General features: G+C 46.5%; 1 protein-coding gene and 1 long non-coding RNA gene across 3 annotated transcripts in view; one reads left to right on the forward strand and one right to left on the reverse strand.

The window, feature by feature from the left end:
* The window catches only part of Adamts17 (ADAM metallopeptidase with thrombospondin type 1 motif 17), a 309,925-nt gene extending 309,522 nt beyond the window's left edge, over window positions 1-403 (reverse strand). For both annotated transcript variants that reach the window (XM_087901254.1, XM_087901253.1), the window contains exon 1: window positions 216-403. In XM_087901254.1, the coding sequence (XP_087757380.1) occupies window positions 216-294 (79 nt within the window). In that variant the 5' untranslated portion in view covers window positions 295-403. The remainder of the gene's footprint in view (window positions 1-215) is intronic.
* LOC148117986 (uncharacterized) lies at window positions 367-4,608 on the forward strand. Its single transcript, XR_015736263.1, has 2 exons — window positions 367-1,444; window positions 2,713-4,608. It is a non-coding gene; the product is annotated as an uncharacterized LOC148117986 (long non-coding RNA).
* Window positions 4,609-13,916: the final 9,308 nt, after the last annotated feature.

The following is a 13,916-nucleotide window of genomic DNA, read 5'->3' on the forward strand; positions in this document are numbered from 1 at the left end:
GCCGGGCCTCTGTGAGCCGGCGAAGCCACCCGATCACCCCAGGGGACGGCGCGCCAACAGCTTGCTGAGGGGGATACAGGAGCCCAGTTCCCCCGCCGCGGCCTTCGCCCTCCTCCTCCGGTGATGCTGTCAGCAGTCCACCCATGCACCCGGGCGCCAGGATGCTTCGGGAGTGCACGGGGAAGGTGGCCGGCCGCGAGAGCAAGCGACGCTACCTGTGCCCGGGTCCAGCCCCCACACCAGCAGCAGCAGCAAGGACAGGACGAGAGGGGGCAGCAGGGCGCCGTCACACATGGTACTCGGGACCAGCAGCCCCCAGGACCGTAGTGGCAGAGCTGGGGCGCGCGAGGCGGCGACGCCAGCCGGAGTGAAGCCCTGCAGCCTTTGGAAAAAGTAATTAGCGCTGCGGACAAACCCAACATGGTAAATACCAAGCCCCACCTTCTCCTTGGAAAGTAGGAGGTGATTGGGCTTTTGCTTTCCTCTGCCCCGCCTTCCCTGTCCTTATTGGTTAGAACCGGTCGAAACCAACGTGCGTAGTTAGGTTGTAAGCACTTTCTTACACGTGGTTTCTAGGCAGTAGGCGGAACGTGACACCAGGTGGCAGGCGCGAGCCGACTCCCGGCTGCAGAATCTTGGAGCAACTGGAAGGACACCAGCCTAGTCTTCAGTTTGTCTTCTATTGGGAGATCACCTCTGAGGCGGCTATCCAGTTTCGAAGGAAGGAGGGAGAGAGGGACAGAGGGAAATCAAATTCTTTACGTATTTAAGTGACTCCAATTTCTGATTTGTTTGGACTGGAAAGGCCCAGAAGAGTTTCTGGCACACCTGAATTCGTACCTGATGGCTGGATTTCCACACACCCTGCACACTTACTTGGGTCTTTATGTTCACAGAAGCCAGAAAGGTGAGAGCATGGTTACACTCCCTAGAAGACTGGAAAACTGAGGAAAGGAGAAATTCAGGAGCTTGTTTAAACTCGCCAGCAAGTTTCTGGCTTGGCAAGAGCCATGGCTTGGATTTGTGACGCTGACTTCAGATCAGGTGTGACTCTCTGCTAACAGCAAGAGCCCTCCGAGGGTGGTAGGAAGGTATATTAGCCGAGATTTGCATATCGGGACACTGGAGAACTAAGTGGCAAAACCTCATCTTGAGCCCCATCTTTCAGGAACAGAATGAGTGCGCATTTTCCGGATAATTCCCTTAGCTGATCCTACGGGTAAATCCACTGACTTCCTTAAGACTGTCTTACAGATAACACACAGACTGAGCCCAAAGGCTGCCACTGCAGTCACAGTCACCCCTCCCTAGCTTACCCCTTTTTTTGTTTGTTTTGTTTTCTCAGATCAAAAATGTGACAGACCCCTATGGACCCCTCTGTTTGGGGTGTCAGCGTCTAGGCTTCAGCACAGGGTTCATCTATATTACCAGAAAGCATCCAGAGGTGAGCTGAACACTGCGGTCTTCCCTGAGTGTGGTACCCTGCTAGGACGCCTGTAGCCCCCACAAAGGCTTTCCCTGGAAAGTGATGCAGATCTTATTGCTGTCCCAGCGGCTGCCACTCCCTGCTTGGCACCTGTAGATGATTCCAGCATGGGCCTGGTTCTGTTGGTGGCTATGGTTGCCTTACTCTGAGTTTTGGGAACTTGGGTACCAGAGCCACAGCTTCAATCAGTACAGGGAAAATAGGAAGAAAAAGAGAAGCTTATCCTATTTGTATTTGAACACACAGCAGCTAGCTGTAGTGATAGTCCAGGGACATGCCTTTCTCCTCAGAGATCTTATGTTTCTCCTCTGAGAATCAAGGAGCTAAGCTAGGTTGCCTCCCTTTGGGGTGTAAACTTCTAATAACTTGGACAATTCTTGAAAATAGAAACAAGGGCCTTGGAGATGCCTCCTGTATCATAGGCATTCGGTTACATTTACTGAATACATGAATAAAAGAAAAAAATGATTGATCAAATCAGATGTTTCAAAGACTCCTCCTGTAAGCCCCCAGACCTTAGCACAACTGGAACCATGATGGAGGTACCATTCATGTTGTAAAACTCAGCCCATAGACAGCACCACCTGCCAAAACTAAAACAAAGGCCTCGTCCATCCAACTCCATAGTTCTGGGATAGTCTCTAAACGTACTACCCTTGCATTTTGGCTTCTGTAATTCTGCTTCTGACTGTTCTTGTTAACTGAAGTCTGTCGATCCAGGACATGCATTTTGTGCTTAAGAACTCATCCTGAGAAAGGCTCTGGGCTGTACCGGGATCCTGAACACCCAGTTTAGTTGCTGTCTGACTAATAAAGGCTTCCTATTGGCTTAAACCCATGTCTAGGCAGTCTTCTGTGGTGAATAGCCCACAACACTCCAGCTGTCAAATGTGCTAAGCTAGCCCCAAACCCATGCCTCTCTTGGTTCATTGTTTGTCATTCTTTCTTGTCCAGATCAGTTTCAATTTGGCAAGTTCATGTGGGGTGGATTAAAAACAGCAACAATGATTAAGGGCCAGATGTTAAAAAGTTCTTACTAGTGAGAAAGAGAAGGCACATGGAAGGCCTCCGTTATTTAAATAACCCTGTCTTGCTAGTGTGTGTGTGTGTGTGTGTGTGTGTGTGTGTGTGTGTGCCCGGCACCCCAGGCTTTGCTGATGCATAGAGAGTACTAATTAACAGTCACTGGATGAACAACAGTTGAGTGTGTGTCTCCTTTCTCACAGATGTCTCTCGGAGTGGTCTTCCCAGTCAAGGATGCTTTGAAAGACAAGACTGAGCAGGGAAGCATCATCAGATTGCTGTCTCTAGACTTTATTTGTCAAGTATGCTTTGCTGCTACTGTCAGAGCTCCACTGAGCCCAAGCACAGAGCAGCTGTGGATGTCATGGTATCTGCTGCACGTCCTAAAACCAGCCACTACAAGGGACAGTAGCATGGTACAGTATCGGGAATACTGAGAGACTGGAATGGATCCATTCATGGTGGGAGAGTATACACTGCAGTTTCTTTGGAAGAGACAGTGTCTCAGAAATTAAATATATAGCCCAGACAGCTGAAAGACAGCCACAGGCCCACCTGAGTTCTCACGGGCTTAGACTGATGAAAAACATCCACGGGCCTGCCCAGAGCCACAAGGCACCAGGCGAGTAGACGCTATTACGATAATGTATGGTGGAGAAATGGGAGAGAGAGAGAAACAGAATGGTTTGTGTGCTGTGCAAAGAGGCAGATCTGAAGAAGCGAAGGCAGTGAGGAACAGGCTGGTGAGCGTGACCTCCTTGCTCCCCAGGGCCATGGTGACATCCAGGCCTGGGATGCTACTGAGGGCCGTATCTGTGGTCCTACCCCAGTCAGGCTCTGTGTTGACATCCGTGGCCAATGTTCCCACCAAAGGCCACATAGATGCCTGGGGTCTGGGTCTGGGCCACCACCTGAGGCCATGCTAGTGTCCAAGGGCCATGCTGTCACCAGGGCTATGCCAAACTGATTGGCCTGCCCTGCGCTGCCACCTGGGGCCATGGTCATGTCCTCGCCTGAGCTTCTGCCATGAGCCAGGTCTAGGTCTGTGGATCCACAGCAGCCGAGGTCTGTGTTGATGTCCACGACTTCATTACTACTGAAGATGGAGCGGACGTCTGGGACCTGAACACCCACCTGAGTCCGTGCTGGTGTCCAAGAGCCACGCTGTTGCTGGGGCCAAGCAGATTCTAGTGACCTGCATTGCCACCTGGAGCCATGGTGACATCTGGGCCTACCCTGCTGCCAAGGGCAACGTCTGAGTCTATAATCCTGCTGTAGCTGGGGTCTGTGCTGATCTCTGTTGCCTAAGATACTACAGGGGACCATAGGATCCATGCCTGTTGAAATCCCAGCCCTATGCTGAGCTCACACTGCCCTATGCTGGCCCTGGGAGAGCTGATCCTGCCCCTTGCTGGCCACCACAGCAGAAGAGCTGGTCCAGCTCCTCATGGAAGAGATAGCCACACACACTCAGGAGAGATGCCTCAACCCCTCACCACAAGTCATGGGAGAGCCAGCCTGATGGTGTGGGTGTTGAAGAGCTGTCTCTGCCCCTGCCTTGAGAGGAGTGGCCCCAGCAGACCAGACTGACCAAATCAGTTACCACCCAGACCCACATCCAGGACTTTGAGTTGTCCCACCTCAGCATCTACCCCATCCATGACCTGCCAGGGTGTGTGAAGGATCCGGCCCTGCAGAACCCTGGCCATGGCAGAATCTCCATGACTTGGGGCAATGATGGGATATCCGGGAAGAGTTTTTTGAGGATCCATTGTTGATGGTGGACCAGAAACCAGAGGCCTTGACCCTGACCCACAACTCAATACAATGAACAAGCAAATGCACGCGCATCGCAAGACCGCAGCTCCCAGTGCCACTGAGATAAATGAAGAGGTGTTGGGAGGTGGGGAAGATGGAGGAGCAAAATGGTTTCTTTGTTTTGTTTGGTTTTTTCATTAACGGTTTCTATTTTAATTTTCTTTGAGGGGATGCTACAGAGGTGAGGGGTAGGTGTGCAGGGACTGGGAAATGAGCAGGATTGGATTGCATGTTGTGAAATTCCCTAAGAATCAATAAACAATTATATTAAAAAAAATTAATATGAAGTTATCGTATGGTTCAGTGTATAGACAGAGATTGCCAGAGGCTGGAGAAAGGGAGGTTTTACTTAATAGGCTTAGAGTGTCTTCATAGGATGATGATAAAGTCTGGAAATAAGAATGGTGTTGGTTGTGCAACACAGCTAACACATTTGATGCTACTGAATGGTACACTTAAGATGCTAAAATGGTGACTACTTTGTTACAAAGATTTTGTCACAATAAAACACACAATGAAATACAACCCAGCTCTTTAAAAAGAACTCAAATAGACATCTTACCGAAAAAGACAAACGAATGGAAAATAAGATTTATAAAGATGTTCAAAGTTGTTTGCTTGGGGTCATGTGCAAATTCAAGATCACAATGAAATGGCTATTTAAAAAAAAGGTTAAAAACAAACAACATAGTAACTGAGTAGGTAGGGAATCAGTGGACTCCAAATTTACATGCACGACTGGTAAGACTATGAAATAGTACAACGGCTTTAGAAACATTAAGTCAAGCGCACACCTGTACAATTATTTCACAGCTCCAGATGAACTCATATAGCCACACAAAGAATTGTGGGTGAATGGTGGCATGCCAATTTTATTGTAATAATCCCAAACTGGAAACATCCCAAGTATCTCTCAACAAGGCAAATGGATGAACAAAGCGTAGAAGGATCAGACCCAATGGTCCACTATGGTTTGTGACAAAGAGAAATGAATGGTTGATACTTGCCACAATACAAGTGAATCTCAAAATGATTCAGTGGAGAAAGCTACACTAAATTATATGTATAGTGTGTAATTTTATTTCTATAAAACTCTAAAAAATACAAACTAATATGATAGTGATGGTACATAGAGAAAGAATCCTGAAGGAACAGAAGAAAATTTAGGGGTGCTAAGTATGCTCATTGAAAATCATGGCGATAGTTTGAGGGGTGCTCATATAACAACTTGTGACCCTGAAATATGTACAGTTTTATATCCCAGTAAACCAATTTTAAAGCCAATGTTGAGCTTAAAAATGCAAATGATGGGATGCAGATCTGACCCAATGTTTTTACATAATTAAAGTTCAAAGCAATAGTTAAAGATGGCAGGTAGATGAAGAGGTAGGTGTCAGATACAAGCAGGGTCCTCTCTTATAGAGTGGAAGATGGGGGGGTTAAGAACAAAGGAAAGTCTTGGTATGGCTCTGTGGCTGTAACTGGCAGAGGAGCATGAAACCAGATCTGTCCAGCTAAAATCCTGGGGGACAGGGTGCCAGAGGCAAGGCCAGGAGAAGGGGTAAGGAAGGAGGAGGGGCACAAGGAGAGAAGACAAATGGATTTTGAAGTCCTTGCTGGCAGTTGCCCTCCCAGAGGGCTTGGCTATGAGCCAGACAAGGCTGAAGCTATCTAAGGGTGAAGTTCCGTGGTTATCAAATTCCCCTTCCTTGGAGTCTCTAAAAGGAAGCTGCCAAGAACAAAAGGGAGGAAGCCTGCCACTGTCTCTCTTTCCCCTTTGGGCCTGACTCCATGGTCCCCTTCACCTTTGTGTTTCTCCCAAGGACCCTCTCGGACCTGCTGCAAAGACCGGAAACCTGGGTGAGAACTGGCCCAAGCGTGGCCCTGGACAAGCCTCAGGTGCTTTTTGGGTCTTTTGCTAGACCACAGATGGGTCCTATAGGCAAGACAGGAAGCTCGGCTGCCTCCTTGAAGCCACTTCCTTTGTGACCTGAATCAGGTGTGCAGTTTTTCGAGAGTGCAGTGTCCCAGCTGTGCAGAGTTCCTTATCACCTTCCCTACGGCCTGAGCTGCTGGATAGGTGTCCCAAACACTGCCAGGGCCCATTCACAGGGACCAATCGAGGTCGCTGAGCCCCTGCCATAAACACCCACACATTTCCCAGCGCAGGCACACCCATCTGAGCCACAAAGGTTTTTCTTTGTAAGGCTAATAGCTGAATGGTCAGGGTCTTTTAGTGGGGCAGGGGGACTGGACAGGACTTGACCTTGGCAGCTGCTGGTGCGCTTACAGAGACATCCCCAGGTCTAATCCCTTTACATACGGAAATAACAATAATTGGCGGCAAACAATTCCAAGACAAGGGTCAGCCAAGCACTTCCCGGGGGTTTTCACGTGGACAAAGTCATGGGTACATTCCAGCTGTGGACAGAAAGAGGCTGTGACAACAAAGGACACAGAAGGGACTGGGAGAGCTAAGAGGTCTCCATTTACACCTGTCACCTCTCCAGTGCTCTCTGACTGAATTTTCCCCTTGCTCACTCTGTCTTGAATCTGATCCTCTGTTTCTCCCCACCCCCTACACACACCCCTTGATTTCCAGGCTATTCATGCACACAGGAGGTAGCGAGCAGCCCACTGCAGAACAGAATAGAGCCTCTCCCTCTGCAGGGGACCCCAGGGCCAGACATCTTCCCCGAGTTCGCCAAACCTGGTGGCCCCATTGAGTCATTCTGGTTTGGGATGCCTAGTCTTTGACTTGGTTTACTGAATTGCTCTGGATGACTTTACTTTTAAGAGATCAACAATAGGAGATGACCATCATAGTTCACTTGATAGAACCAGGGACCCACAAGCACTGCTGGCCAGCCATGGTCACATTCCCCTTGTCACCCTGAACTGTACAAGGAAGCCACCTTTCCTGTCACGATGTCCCACATGCCAGAGCCCCAACCACCAGCTTCTTTCTGTTCAGTCATGCTATTACTACCGCCATGCTACTTGTGTGACATTTCCTGATCTGTCAGGACAAAAAAAGACTTCTGCTGGCTTCCTAGAAGCTGCCCAGGCCCCAGGTGGTGGGGATCAGAGCTTAGATTTTCCTGCTACAAACTCCTGGTTCTCTTGGGCTTATCTACTTTAATCTTTAAAATGTGAAGTGTATTGCATATACATGAAAAGAATATAAGCCTTTTTAAAATAATAAGATGAAAGGTATAATGGACATGTGATAACCGTATTTAACATGAAAAAAAAAAACAGAGTGATGAGGTAGGGTGAGGATTTAGTATGGAAAGTGCTTGCCATGCAGGAGAGCAGATCCCAGTACAGATCCCGGCATTCATGTAAAAAGCTGGGCACAGCGGTGTGGCTGTGGTGCTGTGCTGTGGAGGCAGAGGCAGGAGGATTCCCGGGCTTGCTCGCCAGCCAATCCAGCTAATCAGTGAGCTCAATTCTTAGAGATAGATCTTGTTTTCAAAAATAAGTTAGGAACAAGTAAGAAAGAAGCTATCTGATGCCTCCACATACATGTGCGTATACACAAACACACACATGTTACACTTGGTAACAACTGAGAAAGAAGATATCCAATGCTTCCACATACATGTGCATATACACAAACACACACACGTACCACACTTGATAAGAATAATTGTAAAAACCTAAATATCCATACACCTTGTGTGGGCTAAGACATGGCACAGTGCCTGCTCTAAGCTCCCTCACGTCTGCACCTCTTTCTCCACCAAGAGTCACCTTCCCTGGACTTGGGCATCACTGCCCCCTATTTTCCTTCTACTTATTTACTCTCATCAATATATTGAGTTCTGAAAAGGTTTTTAAACTTTTTTCTTGTACTTCAATAGACTTAAGTTTTTGAACAGTTCAAATTAGAGCAAAATGGAGAAAAAAGTAGGTTCTCACATACATTTTCCCACATACACACACACACACACCTCCCCCCACTACCAACATCCCCCCCCACTCAAATACTTCTGTTTGTTACAATACACGAGCATAAACCAGAAAGCCATTGCTCTCCGGTGGGTGGGTTCATCCTTGGAGTGGGACATTCCATTTATCTACTGCTGGGGGCAAATACAGCGCCATGTCACAGCTGTTGCAGCACCATGCCAAGAAGTCCCGCTGCCCTCAACAACTTTCTGTCCTGCTGCACACACTGCACCCTGGCACCCACTGACCTCATTCCCGCCACGGCTTTCTTTTTCCAAAACGTTCTACAGTTGGAACCAGATAGAATATAACCTTTTCAGACTGACTTCTTTTACTAACTAATATATGTTTAAAGCCCCTTCAGGTCGTTTTGGCTTGAAAGCTTATGACTTTGTAGCGCTGACGGACACCTCTGATCCGGGAGTACCTCTGCTTTTGTATCCATTTGCCTATTGAAGGATCTCTGGGTTGCTTCCAAGCTTTGGCAGTTAGGAAGACGGCTGCTCTAAGTAGCCGAGTGCTCCTCTTTATGTGGATGTAAGCTTCCACTTCTTTGAGTGCTCTCGGGGGTGCCACTGCTGGATCACATGATGAGAGTATGTTTCATTTCGTAGGAAGTCGCCAAACTGTCTTCCAAAGCAGCCATAATGTTTTGTGGTCCCACCAGCAGTGAACAAGTTCGAGCATATTTCCTATGTTTTATTGGAGCTTTATTATTTTGCCCTTTACATTTCGGTCTATAATCCATTTCCAATTAATTTTTCTCTGGCAAGAGTCACGGTTGAGGTTCATTTTTTCCCCCAAATAGTTATCCAGTTCTTGAAACCTTAAAAAGAAAGGAAGACTAAAAGAAAGAAGAAAGGATGGGGGAAGGGTGCAGGAATAAGGAAAATTTTTTTGTCTCCACCTGATAGGCTTGTCTCCTTCAAATTTGTAATCGATTCTCCTGGACCTTGATATTGATTCCGTGATCTGACAGAACTCTATTGTGGGAGCCCCCAAGTTTTAGGCTTGGTTTTCTCCTTTCACAGTTTTAGGAATTGAACTCAGGTCTTTAGGCTCTCACATAAAGCGCTTTTGTATGGTGAGCTTTTAAAACCAGGGCTTTCTAGCTTACCTTGCATGATAAGCAGGGTGGACCTTATGGTCTTTAGGACAGTCACAACTTAACCGTAAGACAAGGTCAATGGGTCCTCATCCCTTACTGATGTCCTCTCGTTGTTTTCAGTGTGTGTGTGTGTGTGTGTGTTCACACATATGAATGCAGACAGGCATGTGCATGCATGTAGAAATCAGAGAACAGCCCCTGCTGTTAGTCCTTGCTTCTGCTTTGTTTGAGACAAGATCTCTGTTACTCTTTTGCTGCATTCTCCAAGCCCTGGAACTTCAGGAGATTCACTAGCCTTTGGCCCACGTCTTCTCAACAAATCCCTGGGATCACAGCCTCTCACACCGTGTCTAGCTTTCACATGAGTTCTGGGAATTCAAACTCAGGTCGCCATGCTTGCACGGTACCTGTTCTTCCCCACTGAGCCGTCTTTCCAGTGGCTTATTATATATATATGTATATATATATATATATAATATGTGTATATATGTGTGTGTGTGTGTGTGTGTGTGTGTGTGTGTGTGTATTGCCCTAGGCTCTAGGCTATGTGGCCCACGGGCTTCTAAGGCGGCCTTCTGTCTCTGCCTCCAATCTCACTATAGCACTGCTGGTTTCACAGATGTGTCCCATTGCATCTGGCCTTTCTAAGTGGTTCACAGATCTAATTCAGGTCATCAGGGTTGTGCAGCAATCACTGAGTCACCTTGCTAGCCTCAATATTGAAATTCTTAAATTGGTTGGGGTTTTGTTCTGTTCTGTTTTGTTTTGTTTTGTTTTTTTGAGGCATGGCTTACACTTTAGCTCAGGCTGGTCTGCAATCTGTTACATAGCCCAAGCTGTCATCAAATTTGTGAGGATTCTTCTCCTTCAGTCTCCTGAGTGCTGGGAATACAGTCATGAATCACCTTGCCTGATAAATTTTTCAAAACACTGTTCTATCCGGTTTTTGTTCTTGGTCTTCCTGGTCTAATTCCTAGGAACTTTCCTCATCTTTGTCTTAGGGCAACAAACGAATACAAGATAGTATCAAAATGAAATGTTCTGAGGCAAAAATCTGACAATGAAAGGAAAACTCGAAGAACTCTAATTTCTTTTGGAGTTTTTTTTGTTTGTTTGTTTGTTGTTGTTGTTTGTTTTGTTTTTGGTTAATTTTGGCTTGTGGCTTTTTCTGTGTGTTCACATGTGTATGTACACACACACACACACACACACACACACACACACACACACACACGGCAGTCAGAGGACACCAAGTGCCTCCTCCATCACTCTCCACCTTATTTTTGAGACAGAGTAGCACACTGAGCATGAAATTTACTGTTTCTACTGCCTATGCTGACTGGCCAGCAGCTCCCAGGAGTCACTTGTCCATGTCCCACACACACACACACGTACACACACACACACACACACACACACACCAGTGCTGGGTTGTAGCTGTATGGCACCATACTTGGCTGTTGTCTGAGTGCTGACGATTTAGAACTCTGATGTCCACTGAGCCATCTCCGCAGCTCTCTTCTCTGGTGACCCTAAGATTAACTCTGTACTTTCTGAAGCTGTCTGTCACAGACAGCCCTGTTGGCTGACCAGACTAGAACTCTCCTGACCTTGCAAGCCGCAATATCTGGAATTTACCAAGGAAATATTCCCTGAGTTAAAATGAGAGGAGCTACCACCCAGTTATATACAGTAAATATGTACAGCATTTTGTATATTAGTCAGACCTTGATAAAGAGGGATTTAGCAAAATGCAATGGAAACAGGCCAAGTTCCTGCTCTAAGATGGAATTTGGGTATTTGCCAGATCCCAAGTGGACTTTATTGCAGCTCCTTCTTACTTAAAAATTCCTCAAGTCTTCTTTGAGAGTGAGAAAAATCCAGGGCCTCAAGATAAGAGTGGATTTGCTTTTGTATCTGGTCCTAACATGGGCAAACAAACAGAAGTCCCTTCTAGGGGTGGCTAGAAAGCCGTGTGGTAGAGATGGGGCTCAGGTGAGATTCCCCTCCCAGGAGCTGAATGACTGTCCAGAAAATGTGGTGTGGATGGAGACACTTTCTTCCACTTGGAAATGCAGAGGCATGTGAGCAAGGGCTCTTCCTGAGTGTAGCTGCCCTTTGCCATAGTCCCACGGGATAGCTAGGATCAGGAAAATGCAACCGGCTGTTCACTAGATGAATGAAAATGAGGACATGACCCCTCAAAAGTATGGCTGAGGAAAATATTTTCTTGGAGATATGAGGAAAAGAATAGCCAGGGGCATCTGGAAGGATCTAGACTGAACATGGCCAACAGACTAGACCAGGCAATGAGAGGAGAGACTGAAAAGCAAGAGAGAACGAGAAGAGAGTGGGACAAGAGAGGGGACTGAGGACCAGGAGGACAAAGAAGACAAAACCAGGAACCAAGAGAACTCGTGGACAAAACAGCTGGGTATTAAAGGAATCAGAAGCAGAGGGAAGGGAAGGGAAGGGAAGGGAAGGGAAGGGAAGGGAAGGGAAGGGAAGGGAAGAGAAGGGGAGGGGAGGGGAGGAAAGCTCAGGGGCTGGAGAGGTTTAGGGTAGGGGACAGGGGACTCTATAACAGGTACTTGCAATTATGAGAGAACCTGGAGACCAGATCAGGACTCTCTTCAGAATGCTTGTTTACCATATTCTTCAAAAAGTTTTTATGAGTAGACAACAAGTGGAAAACGGGCAAAAATGTGAATGTATGATATGAATAATCACAAAAATTAACATATAAGCAATGTCACATGGCTACTACACAAGAAGTCTCTCAGGGTACCCACCTGCCCTGCTGTGTTTGGCTGTTTGCCTATTTGCTGTATCAGGGATTGAAGCCATCTTGATATACACATGAAAATGGACTTCTTTCTCCTGAGTCTTGGATGTTCAGAGTCAAGATGCTGACAGTCTGTGTCTGCTGAGGACTCATTTCTTGGTTCACAGATGGAAACATTTTTACTGTGTTTTCTGGTGGCAGAAAAGGTGAGGTTCTCCTGTGGCCACATTTATGAAGCCGCTAGTCCCACTGACAAGGACACGCCTTCACTAGACAGTCTGGCTTCCTTGGTGAAGGTTCTAAAACCTACTTTTCTTCATCCGTGTTTGAGTGATCACAAGCCATGGAGTTCTTTCTCCTCAGGGAAGCTTCTAAGCCCTGTCCCCTAGTTTGGGGACCCATTATACAAAGACTACCTACACATTAATGCTGCAGGGCCTGTCCCGAAATCACTTATATTTTTGAATGCTAGAAATTGAGCCCAGGGCCTTGTGTGTGCTAGGCAAGCATTCTTCCATTGAGCTAGACCTCAGACCTTCCAATTACTTGGATTGTATGAAAACTTCTAACCTTCTTGTAGTTAGTGTACTTGGATAGAGTATATGTGTTTTCTTCCTTACCCTCTGGCACTTACCTAAGAAGCAATTCCCCACATTAAACTTCTTGCATCTGAAATATCCAGTGTGATTCCCACCTCCCTGTCTGGACTCTAACAAATCACCAAATTCAGTGGAGTTCTAATGTCTCTTATCAATGACATTCACTGGGCACAGAGAAGGTGTGTATTTTGTTTTGTACTTTAATCCCGCAGAGTGAGCCTTGGTTTTAACCCATCAATGCAAACAGCATGCTTTTGGAGATCATCCTTTGGTGTAGCCTTAAATCCAAGCTTTGCCATTTTCAAGTTACGTCACATAGGTATCACTGGAAAGACTTTTTGGAAATAAAGGCAATATTTTCTGATCACATTTTTAGCACTGTTGCCCGATGTATAACCTCCACTGTGTAGCTCACACTAGCCTCAAACTCATAATCTTCCTCCCTCAGATCCCTAGTGCCGGGATTATTTGCGTGTACTATCATGCCCAACTCTCTGAACTCTTTTACATCCAAGGTTTCTCAAATTATATTATCTCATCTACCCCTGCAATATACCCCAAAAGACACCAGTGTTACAGATAAAGAAGCTGACTTGGCCAATAGCCAGGCAGAATAGAGCCAGGTAGGCAATCCAAGCAAAAACATGGGGAAAAAGAAAGCAGAGTCATGGAGACTCCAAGCAGCCATCAGAGGAGTAAAATGTCAGAGCATTACCAGTAAGCCATTGGGGCTCATGGCAATACACAGATGAACAGAAATGGGTTGCTTTAAATATGTAGAACTAATTTAAATATGTAAAAAGCCTGAGCCATCAACTAAACAGTTTGTAATTAGTATTAAGCCTCAGAGTGATTATTCGGGAACTGGTGGACAGGAAAGAGACCTCCAGTTACACCAGTTTGTAGCCCAACTCCAGAAACACCATTCTGGGCATTTCCTGCAGTCCTTCACGAGCTTCCTTCACCCCAGTCACAGACCAGTATGATTTATCATCTGGGTGAATTGTATGCTTCACACTCTACACATAATTTGTAATGCATCAAAAAATAAAAGCATTGAGGCTTTAGCACATTAACCTTGAAAACAAGTTCCAGGCCATACTCATGGTCATGAGCCTGGCCTTCTCGTGTTTTGCCTTACTG

Source organism: Myodes glareolus, chromosome 24 (assembly GCF_982192425.1).
Source record: "Myodes glareolus chromosome 24, mMyoGla1.1, whole genome shotgun sequence".
Classification (NCBI taxonomy): Eukaryota; Metazoa; Chordata; class Mammalia; order Rodentia; family Cricetidae; genus Myodes; species Myodes glareolus.